The 14,491-nt window shown below is 36.7% G+C and overlaps 1 protein-coding gene across 2 annotated transcripts in view; it reads left to right on the top strand.

The window, feature by feature from the left end:
• Window positions 1–14,491, top strand: part of ABCB11 (ATP binding cassette subfamily B member 11) — an 86,753-nt gene that overhangs the window by 68,988 nt on the left and 3,274 nt on the right. The window contains exons 22-28 of one of the 2 annotated variants that reach the window (XR_005651243.1): window positions 1,235–1,438; window positions 2,598–2,839; window positions 5,106–5,262; window positions 6,370–6,567; window positions 10,095–10,301; window positions 12,257–12,403; window positions 13,232–13,482. Coding sequence is in view for 1 of the 2 variants with exons in the window: in XM_039855358.1 (XP_039711292.1) it covers window positions 1,235–1,438; window positions 2,598–2,839; window positions 5,106–5,262; window positions 6,370–6,567; window positions 10,095–10,301; window positions 12,257–12,403; window positions 13,232–13,432 (1,356 nt within the window). In the remaining variant the exon portion in view is untranslated. Of the gene's footprint in view, window positions 1–1,234; window positions 1,439–2,597; window positions 2,840–5,105; window positions 5,263–6,369; window positions 6,568–10,094; window positions 10,302–12,256; window positions 12,404–13,231; window positions 14,224–14,491 lie in introns of those variants that run through there. The other variant, XM_039855358.1, reaches the window with a different exon arrangement.

Raw genomic sequence — 14,491 nt, 5'->3', positions numbered from 1 at the left:
CTTATGTTCATTGCAGCATTATTTACAATAGCCAAGATATGGAAGCAGCCTAAGCATCCATTAACAGGTGAATGGATAAAGCAGATGTGATATATATGTAAATATTACTCAGCCATAAAAAAGAATGAAATCTTGCTATTTATGACAAAATGAAGGGTATTATGCTAAGTGAAATAAGTCAGACAGAGAAAGACAAATACCATATGATTTCACTTATATGTGAAATCTAAAAAGCAAAACAAATGAACAAACAAACAAAACAGAGACAGATTCATAGATACAGAAAACAAACTGATGGTTGCCAGAGGTGAGCGGGGTAGGGGAATGGGTAAAATAGATGAAAGGAATTAAGAGGTGCAAACTTTCAGTTATAAAATAAATAAGTCACAGAGATGTAATGTACAGCATAGGGAATATAGTCAATGATATTGTAATTACTTTGTATGGTGACAGATGGTTACTAGACTTATGGTGATCATTTTGTAAATGATTTAAATGTTAAATCACTGTGTCGTACACCTGAAACTAATATAATATTGTATGTCAACTGTGCTTCAATTCAAATAAAAAGAGATAAAATTCTAATTATGCTACAGCACAAATGGACCTTGAAAACATTATGATTAGTAAAATAAGCTAGACACAGAAAGATATTCTATGATTCCACTTATATGAGGTATCTAGACTAGACAAATTATAAAGACAGAAAGTAGAACAAAGATTATCAGGATGGGGAGAGGGAAGAAGGGGGATTTTTAAAAAAGATTTTTATTAAAATATAGCTCACATACAGCATTGTATAGTTCCAGGTGTACACCATAGTTATTCAACATTTATATACCTAAAGAAGTGATCACCATAATATGTTAACAACCACCTGACACCATACAATGTTATTACAATATTATTGGCTATATTCCCTATGCTGTACACCACATCCATGGAGGATTATTTTTTAATAGGCACAGACTTTTTGTTGGGGATAATGAAAAGGTTTTGGATATAGATGGTGTTGGTGATTACCCAACACTGGGAATGTATTTAATGCCACTGAATTGTACACTTACAAATGGCTAAAAAAATAAATGTTATATATATTTTATCATAACAATTTTTAAAAATCTATTTTTTTTTAGTGTAAGATAGCCTTCAATATCAGTTAAAAAAAATGATACTTGGTAAAAAAAAAAAAAGATTGTGAGCGTGAGGTTGATTGATTGCTTTTGACTTGCAGGCTGCTGGCTCTCAAATTGGAATGATGGTCAATTCCTTCACTAACATCACGGTGGCCATGATCATTGCCTTCTTCTTTAGCTGGAAGCTAAGCCTAGTCGTAGTGTGTTTCCTCCCTTTCTTGGCTTTATCGGGAGCCATACAGACCAGAATGTTGACAGGATTTGCTTCTCAAGACAAGCAGGCTCTGGAGACTGCAGGACAGGTAATCTTACAGATGCAATTTTCAGACTGCTAACAGCTGGGTGGCTGTCACACAAACTGTAAAGATTGAGTATGTAGTACAAAGAGACTTAAGAAAGCTGATAGCCTACAAACATTTATGATCAGCAACTTCCTACTAGCTCTTTTCATATGTGCCTCTGCCCAAAGGTTGTGACAATAAAGCTCTGATGGAGAGGTTGAGTGGGTATAAACAAATTTGGGGGCGTGCTGCCCACAAAGAGAGGAGTTGTCATCTTTTTAATGGGACACACTTTTAATTTTCACACTTCAGTGTCTACTAGACTTGCAGCAAATGTCTTCCTGAAATAGAACCATGCGGTATAGTTTAGGTTTCAAATACACTCAGGTTTTAGCTCTGCGCTTTGCAAAGTATGTTCTAATTAATATCTGGTTATCAGGGGTAAATGAGGGGACGATGGCATGGACATTTATCAGGTATAAGAAATCACACACACAAGTGTATACACCCTCACTTTTTAAACAAATTTACTATAATTTAGGTTTTGTCTTTTATAAGAGAGGGAATGAACACTGTGTAAGTAGGCAGAAACTAAAAGGATTTCACTTGCCAATGGTTGAAAGTAGCCCACCTTTGTGTCTTTTTTTAGAATCAGATCCTAATTCAGAAAGAATAATTATTTATCCTAGAGTATGGATTGAAACAAATACAAATTCATAGTATAGACTAAAGTAAACTTTCACTTAATTTTAATTTATCTTAAATAACATTTGGTCAGATTAATTTTTAAGAAAATGGAAGCTAATATTCTAAATTTATATTATTAAACAATCTTTTGTCTCAGAAGACATCTAAAAATACCATTTTAGACATTTTAAATGAATGAACAAAGAAGCTAAAAACTTTCAAGGATAATCACGTGTACCTTTCCCTTCCTCTCTCTTCCACAAGTGGAGGCAACAAAGCCATGTTAGTATTAAGTAGAACTTGAATTGAACTGATGGAATGTCTTATGTCTAGTTGAGTTGGTCTCCAGCAACTTCTTTGTGTTCCCAGATGATGCCTTCATCTCTGATTTGTACTGCATTCTGCCATTTTCACCAGATGTAATCCATGTAGCAGCTTAAAAGTCAGGAAAGTAGTTATCTCTGCTCTTTTATTACTCTTTTTCATTCTTCAGATTACTAATGAAGCCATCAGTAATATCCGCACTGTTGCTGGAATTGGAAAGGAGAGGCAGTTTATTGAAGCGTTTGAGAGGGAGCTGAAGAAACCATTCAAGACAGCCATTCGAAAAGCAAATATTTATGGATTCTGCTTTGGCTTTTCCCAGTGCATAGTGTTTGTTGCTAATTCTGCTTCCTACAGATATGGAGGTTACTTAATCCCCAACGAGGGGCTCCACTTCAGCTACGTGTTCAGGTGAGGACTGTTGGCCAAGCTCATAAAAGATCAGCACTGGTTCTATTACTTTGTTAGCTTTTGCCACTTTTACCACTGAATGAACCATCCCAAGCTTGGTGTCTTGAACAGCTGGGATTTATTATTTCTCAAGATTCTGTGGATTCTTGGGGGTGGTTCTTCTGGACTGAACCAACTTAGGCTTCTGAGTGCACTTCTGTCTCCACAGGGCCTCTCTTGCAGGTGAGCTTATTTTCTTCCAGGTATTACAAATGAAAGCAAGACCTAATGTGTAAGAACTTTTTAAATCTCTGCATGCATCACATTTTCTAATATGTCTTTGGCCAAAGAAAACCACACAACCAAGCCCAGATTTAAAGACTAGAGAAAGGGAATCTACTTTTTGATGAAAGGATCTGATATGTGTTTCTCTTTTATTTTCACACTCACAACACTCCTGACACTTGATGGAAGTCTACATTCAACTTCCCTCTGAAATTATCTGCTTGGAGAGAGTGTCAGATCCCACAGGTTAAGGTCTTGGTCCTACAGGCAGCCCACCCACCGCTCTCAGATCCCTCAGGGCCCTACCCTTTCCTGGAGGTGAACTCCTTGATCACTCTAGACTTAGGAAGTTCCAAGGGTTTATGAGCTCTGTGCCAGCAGCTGGGCAAAGACCAAATACATGTTTCTTATTATAAATCACAGTATCACAGAGTAGTAAAAAAGTCATATTACAAAGGAGTGTGTACAGAGTTAATAGGATGGATTAACCATTTATCAGTGGTTAACCAGTCTACCATATCAGTTAATGCTGAGAAAATCTAGAGGCCCATTTGAGGTGGGTCACAGAACTATCTTATTTGAATTCTACTTTGTGCAAAGAGGACATGTTTCCAGCTGACTCCTCCTAGGTAAAGACAGCAAAAGCCAGTTCAGGGGAATTATCTTTCTTTCTTATAGCCAGAATCTGCTGTTCCAGTAAGATTAACTTTGAGTCCAGTTTCTCACATTTCCAGAGGCGAGAGCCTATGTATGTCAGGGCACCAAGAGATTGGTGCTCTTGTATGTGGGTGTGGTGTGGTGGGGTGGGGAACATTAGAGGGCTGTGGGGAGATGGACTGAGAAAGCCTTGGAGGGCATTAGGAAAAGTGGTGCCAATAGAATCTGTTATTCTGGGTTCATTCTCACTCGTCATGAATTCTGGCTTCCCGCCTTTAATCTTTCTTCTGGAAATATAGAAGAAATTTTTTCTCCTGCCCTGCTATACTCTTCCCAAGCAGGAAAGTTTATTTTCTAAATTTATGACATTTTTGAGCTACTAAACTCAGTAATCGCAAACTGTTGACTCGTTTAGTTTATGTAAGATTTTTGAAGAATTATTTGCCAACATGTAAAAATTCTGAGACTACAGAAAACTCCCAATTTCTAGCTTCTCTTTAAAAACCGAGAGATCACCTTCCACCATCTCCCATTTTATTCCAGTTGCTTTTCATTGCTTTAAGCTTTGGATTGGGCTTCTGGAGATGTTTGGGTTTGCAAGTCTGGCCTAAAACAATTTCTGCTTATGAACTGAGGAGTAAAACACACAGACACTGCCCTGCCACCACCACTGAGGCAGGCCATCTATGCATGGCAGAGCAGACGGACAAGATTGCAGGGTGCATCTCGCATCATAGTCTGTACGGCAACAGAACTATCTCTCACCACGTTTATCTTCCATTTATCACTCATTCACTCATTAATTACTTGCATGTTGAAAACAGTTAGAGGCTGGGCCAAGGAGAAGGATACAGGTGATTGTATCCTGTCTGAAGCATGAATTACATATATGCTTGGTACGGATAGATCGATGCTTATATCACCAATTGTTCTCTTTTACACACTTATAATAGATTCAAAGAATGTTAGCATTGTAAAAAAAATCAACCCAATCTGGTGATCTTTCAAGCCCTCCTCTTCTCTTTCTTTTTTCTTTTTTTCTTTGAAGGAGTTTTAAAGAAAAATTTTAAAAAGAGACTATAGTAGTTGAAGCAGGGTTTGGAATTCTGAGCCCCTCTCCATCCTTGTTCAATCCTCTTCTCACCCTTTCTTCATAGAACAAAGGCAATTTGAAAACTGCTCATCTCTCCAACCCCACATTTCCAGGCAAGTCTGAAGTGATCTGGCTAGGCCACTCAGTTTCTTTCCAAGCAGAACCAGGGCTGGATGCCCAAACTCCTGCCTCATAGGCCGACACACCAACCACACAACACCTCTCTCCACCTGGGTGTCTGTTTGATTGCAGGGTGATCTCTTCAGTTGTACTGAGTGCAACAGCTTTTGGAAGAGCCTACTCTTACACCCCGAATTATGCCAAAGCTAAAATATCAGCTGCACGCTTTTTTCAACTGTTGGACCGACAACCCCCAATCAATGTATACAGTAGTGTAGGTGAAAGATGGGTAAGTACTGGGATGGGGGCACGAGGGCAATGGGAGAGGGTTGTGCTTATGTGTGTGTGTGCATAATAGCCATTGGGGCTGGTCATACAACACCACTTAGCTTCTAAATTCCTGCAGTATACCGGTTCAGTCATATGTACTCAGAATGGACGGACAGTAGATTATAAATGTAAATAAATGAAATAAATTAGCATTAAAAAGTATTCAGAAAGCCAGCATTTGAAGAAGGCAATGATATGCAGTGAATGCTAAATTCTAAAACACACTTAGTTCCAGAATAACGAAGCTACCCAAACACCATGTGTTCTATTGATGTTCTGGTATGGAATGTTGAAAACCAGTTCTTCCTTTCCAATAATATGATTTAATTCACTTTTATCCGAATTCAAGTTTCAGCTCCTATGGACTCCCAGAAAATTAATTTGGTCATAACAAAATAGCTTTTCTTCTAATTGATAGTCCCCACTGGTGTTTTTTAATCTTCCCTGCCTATTTTTTAATATCCAGTGTATTCAAGAGAGCAAAACAAACCAAACCTTAATAAAGCTAAACTAAATTCAGAAATCTTTTTAAATTGATCTAATGACCTGTTTCTCCTTCAGCTCAATAAAACTACAGTCCCTGTGTGGTCTATTATCCATTTCTAGAATTCATAATTCAGATAGTACAACTGGAGGTATTTGTCTTTGCAATATGGGGTTTAAGTAACTGTTTTTAAGTCATTTCAAGTGTAACGCTATTATTTTAAATCTTTGAGGAAACGGATCTGAAGAGGTTTGGACAGTTACTGGCTTCTGTGATGTAATCATATCTTCTAACTATTGCCTTCCATTTGACCTTCCTCCATAATGTCAAGTAATGTATGACAAGGAATTCACCTTAGGTTAGAATGAGAATAAGACAGCTAATGTTTTTAATTTCACTGCTTAAGTCTTCCTTTATTTTACACCTGCTAGATAGGGAATAGAATGCCATTTTATTAAGTTGCTGTCTTTAGACTTTGCTTTTTGGCAGCATTGGTGTTAAAGTTTAAGATTCAGAAGGTATATTTCGATATTCTAGATTCTAGTAGGAGTACATATATAATTCCAATCTTTCCATCCACAGGACAACTTCCGGGGGCAGATTGATTTTGTTGACTGTAAATTTACATATCCTTCTCGACCTGATATACAAGTTCTGAATGGTCTCTCAGTGTCTGTTAGTCCAGGACAAACACTGGCATTTGTTGGAAGCAGTGGATGTGGCAAAAGTACCAGTATTCAGCTACTGGAACGTTTCTATGATCCTGATCAAGGGAAGGTGGTAAGCAAATGCTTTTGAGAATTTTGCTTTCTGCAGAATATCTCCAACCCCTAAAAGCGATTTTCAAGATCATGCCTTGCCAGACTCACTCCAAAGCGCTTGCCTCGGACACTCACCCTATGGATAGTTTCCAGTACTAGTCATTTGCTGCTTGGCCTGATTCTACCTCACATTTTTAATATCATATTCTTCCCAGTTCCAGATGGCCTTCTGACTGTTAGGCAAAGAAAACTGGGCACAATGCAAAGCTAGAGATGAGTGTATTTAACAGAAGCATTCACTTACCCGTAAATGGAGCAGAAAGTGCAGGCTAATCAGGAGACTAATGACTGAGAACGGAAAAAGTGGGGGTGATAAGGAACACAGCGATAAACAAGCAAGAGGATTTAGTATGAAAAACCTGAGACAATCCTGGTTCAAGAAGCTTAAGTCTAAATAATATAAGCAACTCAAATTGGTAGTCATGCTCGAAAAAGCTTTGGCAAAAATATTTAAAAAATCGGTGGATTGCTTTGTTGCTTATTTTCCACAGCATTTCTTCTTTCTTCCAAATAATATATACAGATGATAATAAATAAAATAGAAATATTTGTAATAAAGAACAACTTTTATTCTACTTTTGTCACCCTCCACCCCTTCATTTGTTCAAACATTGTCCCATATCTTCCTTTTTGTTTCTACTCATTATTTGGAGTGTATTTTTTAACCACAGATTTTTTTTTTTTGATCTCCCAGTGATTACCTCTCTAAATAATATGCTTATGTTGCTGTTTCATGATTTAACAAATTTAGACTCTGTTGACTTATTCCCGAGCAATGGAAATTTAGCATACCCTCACCACTCTCCCTCCTTACCCACCTCCTCCCAATATAGATATGTCACTTCAAAAAGTTCTATTTATAAATTTAACTAATTCACATTTTTTCCCCCACCACCTGTAGTTAACATCTCTTGAATTCTCCCTTTCTAAGATGAGAATATTAGCCATTCTACCTTTATTTCACTTCTTCCTTCCTCTTTTTACCTGTCAGGTCCTGATACCTACACTTCCATATGATTGAGAAGACAAAATGCTTACATTCTGTTTATAACATTTATTATCTTTCATGCTTCCACTCTATGCTGATTCTACAAGTTAAAAATAGATTGACAACTTTTATTATGATTAGGTAAATATTGTTCATCCCATAGTCAAGTATTGAGGCACATTATCATTATATTTTCTTTCTTGATTGTTTTTCTGAAAGGCTTTATTTTCTTGCATTCTTTTCCTTTATAAAATCTTTATATTATTCCAATGTTTCTATCCTGCTACCTATTAATGAGAGACCTACTTCTTTCCCTCATTTCTGCCACTGCCTGAACTAATTAGAATCAGCATTTGCTGAACAATTGTCACCCTGTGAGTTTCCTGCAATATTTTCTTAGATTAGGTCCATCATTTCTTAGTTCTTATATCTTCCTCTTTCTTGGTGTTCACTCTCATTATGTTGGAGTACATCCACAAGTAGTTTTCTAAGAAATAATTCAGAGGCGTGGGTCCGAAAATGTTTTATTCTGCTCTACACTTGACTGATAGTTTAATCTTAATATTTTAAAAAAGGCCTTTCTGATTTCTCTAAATAATAGAATCTTCATTGCAATGAGGGTTGATAATATTATGAAGAGAAATACTGAGAGATACCTGAAAGAGGCAGCTAAAGATTCCCTTGCATCAAGCAAAGCAAGGAAATAAGCAGATATTGGTAGAATCCAGGAAATTATAAAAATAAGGAGTAAGAGTTGACTATAATTTAATTTTAATTTTAGGTATAAAGATTTTAATTTTTTGAAAGTATTAGGTGACTGATGAACCTAGAAAGCACATAGGGGTCTGATTTCTGCAAAGGAGAAGACCCAGTTTCCCAAAATGTCAGATCTATCATGTCTACCACCCAGGGAGATTGCGAACTACGTGATATGCAGAGACCTGAATCCTTCATGTTTGACCTCTTCGACGTTAACACATATATTAAGTATATTTCTTTGAATGTGCTCAGTGAATGTTCTGGTCAGAGGTAGAAAGCAATGCCCATGAAGAAATCAGTGCGATTCTTTACCTTTCATAGACATGATATGTTTTGTTATATTATTGAAAAACATTTCTACAAACATTTTTTAGTAGAAAAAAATACCACCTTTTACACAATTAAAAAAAATCCTCTTTGCCCTTAAGGAAGCTACCAAATGCAGGTATTCGAACTTTTCAACATTTAATTGGATACCTATGATGTACAGTACTACGTTAGGCCCTGGGGGAAGTTCTAAGGAGTGTGAAGTATGTCTTCTGTCTTCTAGGAGCTTGCAATACTAACACATATACAATAGTTAGCAAATGTTTTCAGTATTTAAGTATTAAATTGTGTTTTGCAGACTATATACTATATTACTATGGAAAATGAGTAGGAGAAGATAAACGAAAGCTAATTGTTGATGAATGCGCTATAGTTTTTCTTCTTTGCTTTTTTCATTGCCAAGAAATTATCTATAATATAATATGTTCACACTATTTAATGTAATATTTTTTTCTGAAATTGTAGGGCTAAATATTTCACAGTAGTATGTTAGACATGCTGTACCTTTACTGTTCTAGGGCTTTTAAGTGAACCAGCTCAAATGGTAGGTATTTGAGTTCCTATACTTAACTGCCTAACTAGGCTGTGAGTTCCTAGAAAACAGAAATTACCTTTTCTTTATTTAGTAGAGAAAAGATTGCCTTGCACAGTGCCTTGTGGCGGGTAATTCAATATATATTTGTTGATTGACCAAGTGAATAAATGTACTTTCTTACTTTGGTCTATCATCTCAGTTATTCAGAGGTTAGTGTCAGTAAAATCAAGGAAACAGTTTTAATTCTCATATTGCCCAATAGCTTTACATAGAAAAACCCTTTTCATAACCCAGGGAGTCTCAAAATTAAGTAATTCTGCAAACTTGTGAGCAGCGGTCCCCAACCTTTTTGGCACCAAGGACGGGTGCTCCTATGAGAATCTAATGCCTGATGATCTGAGGTGGAGCTGAGGCGGTGATGCTAGCTCTGGGGAGCGGCTGCAAATACAGATGAAGCTTTGCTAACTCGCCCACCGCTCACTTTCTGCTGTGTGGCTGTGGCCTGTGGCCTAACAGGCCACACACTGGAACCAGGGGTTGAGGACACCTGTCATAGAGCATATGCTGCACCAAAGTATAAGGGGAAAATATTTTTTGACAGCATACTGTCCTGTGTGCTTTTCTCATTTCTACCACCCACAGAGCTAGAGTTTGGGAAACAAACAAACAAAACCATAGTCTGATCATAACTTTGACACTATTCCTGATAGACACCACCTCCAAAGGTCAATTGCAATATAATTTATTTCCAAGTGTCTTGGGACTGTTGTCTCTTAAACAAAGCAAATGTCCTGTATAACACTGGTTACAGAATATAAACTTTCCTCGTTGCTGGAAATCTGAAACTCAATGTCTTGGTTGTCATCTCTGTTGGCAGATGATAGATGGGCATGACAGCAAAAAGGTAAATGTCGAGTTTCTCCGCTCGAACATTGGGATTGTTTCCCAGGAGCCAGTGCTGTTTGCCTGTAGCATAATGGACAATATCAAGTACGGGGACAACACCAAAGAAATTCCCATGGAAAAAGTCATAGAAGCCGCAAAGCAGGCTCAGCTGCATGACTTTGTCATGTCACTCCCCGAGGTGAGCACCAACTCATGGGAGATGGGGATGGGGAGAGGTAGAATCATCAAAGAGTATTATGATTTGGGCTCGAGGAGAAGGTCAAATGCAACACAATTTATTTCCCAATGCCTGGGATTATCTCAGTCTTTTAAGCAAAATAAATGTCCTTCATCAACATATTCCTCACTTTGGGGAAGTATTATATTATCCAATGCAAAGGATGCTGTAGAGCTTGTGATACATAAAGCAGTGATACATAGAGTATCAGCTTAGCATAATGAAAGAAGCCCTGAGATTTGGAGCAGACATCGGTTTGAATCCAAGCTCTGCCACTTATTAGCTGCATAATTTTGGGACAATTACTTATCTTTTCTGAGACTCAGTCATTTGCAAAATGCAAAAAATAGCATTAAAATGAAAGAATATACATAATAGCCACACAAAGAAAGCTGCTGCTGTTATTATTGTCATCATTACAATTTCATTACACATCATACGTGGTGGGGTAAGTAGCATCTGCCCTAGTGCATCTCACTTTTCCAGAGTCAAGTTTGAACTTAGCACAATATCAACTCTGAGTATTTTCATCTACCTAGAGTCTCTTGTAAAAAAAAAGATTAAGACATGGAAACTGATTCTTAAGAACCAAATATTACATTTAACCCTTTTCATTTCTTTGAAATACCATAGGGAAATAGCTTTTCTTTGTAATTGATTAATTATGTTTATAAATTCTCTGGTGTTTGTGCTGGGCTTTCTTCTTTGTTCTCTTCACAAAAGCTCCTAAGTCTTAGGCTCTTGGTCTTCTTCTAATTTGGGAAACCAAATCCACAAGCATGTGGAAATTACCCTTTGCTGTATCCTAAATGAAAAAGCAAAACTTGAGTGCCCCCTGGAAGATTCATTTATTCCATAAATCTTTGTTGAGCACCTGCTTATTTTATAGGAGATACTGATTTAGAGTTGGTTTATTGCCTCTTTCTCACATAGACTTACCTATAATACCTTTCACTGAGCACTTTCTCTTCACAAGGACAAAGTAAGTTATTATGAATCTCAGCTTAATTGAACATTTGTCAGGAGGCAAAGGAGGCAGAGAAGACCTTGTTATGGAAGGCAGGTAGACTAGTGGTCAAGGGCAAGGGCTCAAAAATTAGACACACCTGGATTTAGATTTCACCGTCACTGCTTTTTATTTGTTTGTCTCTACACAATTTTCTTACCTGTCTATGCCTAAGTTTTGTAATCTGTAATATAGGGAGAAAATGATTTATGTGAATATTAAATGATAATCTTGCTAGAGTAGTTAGTATAATACCTGATGCACAGCAAATAGTCCATGAATGCTAATTTTTTTTTTATGTAGTCATGCCAAGCACCTAGCTAGGAATTTTTTCTTCATAATTTCATCTAAAACTCACAAGAAATATGTGAACTGGTTATTAATATCTGCATTTTTTAGACTAGTTTGTACCTTAAAGAAATTTAAATAATTTGTCCATGATCACAGAGCTAGTTAGCAGCAGAGTGGAAATTTGAACCTAGGCTTGTGTTTTGCAATGGCGCCTCTTCAAAAGGGGACTGGACGAGAACATTTCTCAAAAGATTCTTTCATTCTTAGGATTATTCTGTTTTGGAAAGATCTTCCACGCAGGGTTTGGAAATCAAGGAATCATGAATCAGGGAGGATCTCATATACAGGGAGAAAGAGATAAAAAATACAAACCCAAAAGGAATCCAAAGAAGGAGATGTATAGTTTCCTTGTTTCCCAACACAAAAGGTCACAAGATGCACATTTTTTTTTTTTATATTTCTAAAGGGATTGACATCTGATATAGAAGGATTCATTCACTATCCCAATTTCAAAACACAACAAATCATTTCAATTCACAGAGGGGTCATTAATGTGGGCTCCAACAGCATAGGAGCAATGGCTGCTTCTTGGTTTTCACACTTAACATACTTTTTGCAGAAATATGATACTAACGTTGGGTCGCAGGGGTCTCAACTCTCTCGAGGAGAGAAACAACGCATTGCTATTGCTCGGGCCATCATTCGTGATCCTAAAATCTTGCTACTTGATGAAGCTACTTCTGCTTTAGACACAGAAAGTGAAAAGGTATGTATTGATTTTCTAAAGTCTTGGATTATTATAAATGAATCTTTTGCTATAATATCTGTCTTTATAAAATGGTACTATTTTTAGTTTTCTGATTCATTAACAGTAGAAATTGCCAACACTTTGTAGAGCCAAAAGATAATAATCTAGAAAAGGTGATTTAAAATAGAATTGCTTCAAATAAAAAAAAAATTTAATTTTAAAATAAAAACTGTTTTTAAGATCCTCTAGGCTTAGTGATTTTTTTTAAGGGCAAATAATTAGTTTTCTTAAGTAGAGTAAAACAATTCAGATCATCTGTTGGGCATTATATTTTATAGTTCCAAAGTTATGTAGCAGAGCAGGTAGACAGCATAAAACACTAGGTAAGAGGTGGTATCTGATTTCCAGTTTGCATGAAAGGAAGTGCAATTGAGCAAAACACAATAATGAAATTTACCATTTATTAACTCCTTAAAAACCAGGACTCCATTTTGGAGAAAGTTAAAATATCCTCAATGAAGTACAAAATCAGGAATGACCAATGACTGCTTCCTTACCTTGTTTCCTTGGTTTCACTTTAGCAAACTAGACCATCAAGTATTTTAAAATTACATAATGACCTCATGTTTTCATTTGTTCTTGCTTCACTGAAATTTCTCAGTCTGTGGACTGCAACTCAAACCTTTGATGCATTGCATTCAGCAAATATTTCTCTTATGTTAAGCCTTTGGGTTTAACTCCTGAATATAGCAATGTTACTCAGGTGGTATTAAACCCAGCTCTTGCAGTGGTGGACCAGGGAACAAGCATGTGTGTTTACATCAACTTTTAATCTTTTCTTTGCAGACGGTGCAGGTTGCCTTGGACAAAGCCAGAGAAGGTCGGACCTGCATTATTATTGCCCATCGTTTGTCCACTATCCAGAACTCGAATATCATTGCAGTTGTGTCACAGGGTATAGTGATTGAAAAGGGGACCCATAAAGAACTGATGGCCCAGAAAGGAGCCTACTACAAACTAGTCACCACAGGAGCCCCCGTCAGTTGACCTGACTCAAGAACTTCACACAAAGATGACGCACCCATTACAGCAGTGCCGTGGGTTATTTTTTTTTTCTTTAAGGAGAAATGATGATACTTTACTTTTACACACATTGTCATACATTGAGATCCAAGCTAATTTCTAATGACCTTCAAAAATAATTTAGTTTTAAATGTCTATATAGAAAATGAAAGAAACTAGGTCTAGTGTGTGTGAAAAGCCGATGTCTAGTGGATGCTCAGGCATTGCCCAGTGTTTTCTCTATACAGGAGCCAGTCCCCATTACCACATGGGAGTTAGTGAGAAGTATTCGAGTGAATGAACTCAAGCACAGAGGAGTTTTTTTCTTTTTTTTGAACGCATCATTTGTCAGATCCAAGACAATAAAAGTGGGAAATGTTCATTTTTCCCATTAGGATAGAGCAGTGCCTTCCAATCGAAATGTAATATGGGCCACTAATATGAGCCACATATACAATTTAATATTTTCTACTTACATTAAAGAAAGAAAAAGGTGAAATTAATGTTAATAATATATGTTATTTAACCTGATCTATCCAAAATATTATCACTGTAACAAGTAATCAATATAAAAATTAGTAATATTTTAAAGTACTTTATTATATTAAATATTCAAACATTGATGTGTATTTACATTTACAGAGTATCTTAGCTCAGACTAGCCACATGTCAAGCTCTCAGCAACAACTTGTGACTAGAGGCTACTCTATCAGACAGACAGGTTCATGGATTTTCTGGTCTGAGCCTCAGTTGCTCCGTGACAATTCGAGTCTTATGAAAACATGAGCCAAGCTTTTCCCTTGAAACATGTCCTTACACTGTACTCAGAAACTTTGGAAAACTTATTTAGGCAAAGATCATAGTGCTCATTTGGATTAATAAGAGAGCTTGGTAGAATCAGACTCATGAAGTCGGAAGTTACAAATAGAATCATATTGGCTCTTATCAGAGTAGTTAAAATTCTTTATGTCATTCATTTTATTTTGATCCACCTTATTGAATTGAGTTGACAAAGAGGAAAGAAGTAAGATTGCTTAATGTGAC

Source organism: Pteropus medius, unplaced genomic scaffold, assembly GCF_902729225.1.
Source record: "Pteropus medius unplaced genomic scaffold, Ma_sr-lr_union100, whole genome shotgun sequence".
Lineage (NCBI taxonomy): Eukaryota > Metazoa > Chordata > Mammalia > Chiroptera > Pteropodidae > Pteropus > Pteropus medius.
This window is presented reverse-complemented; position numbering and strand designations above follow the sequence as displayed.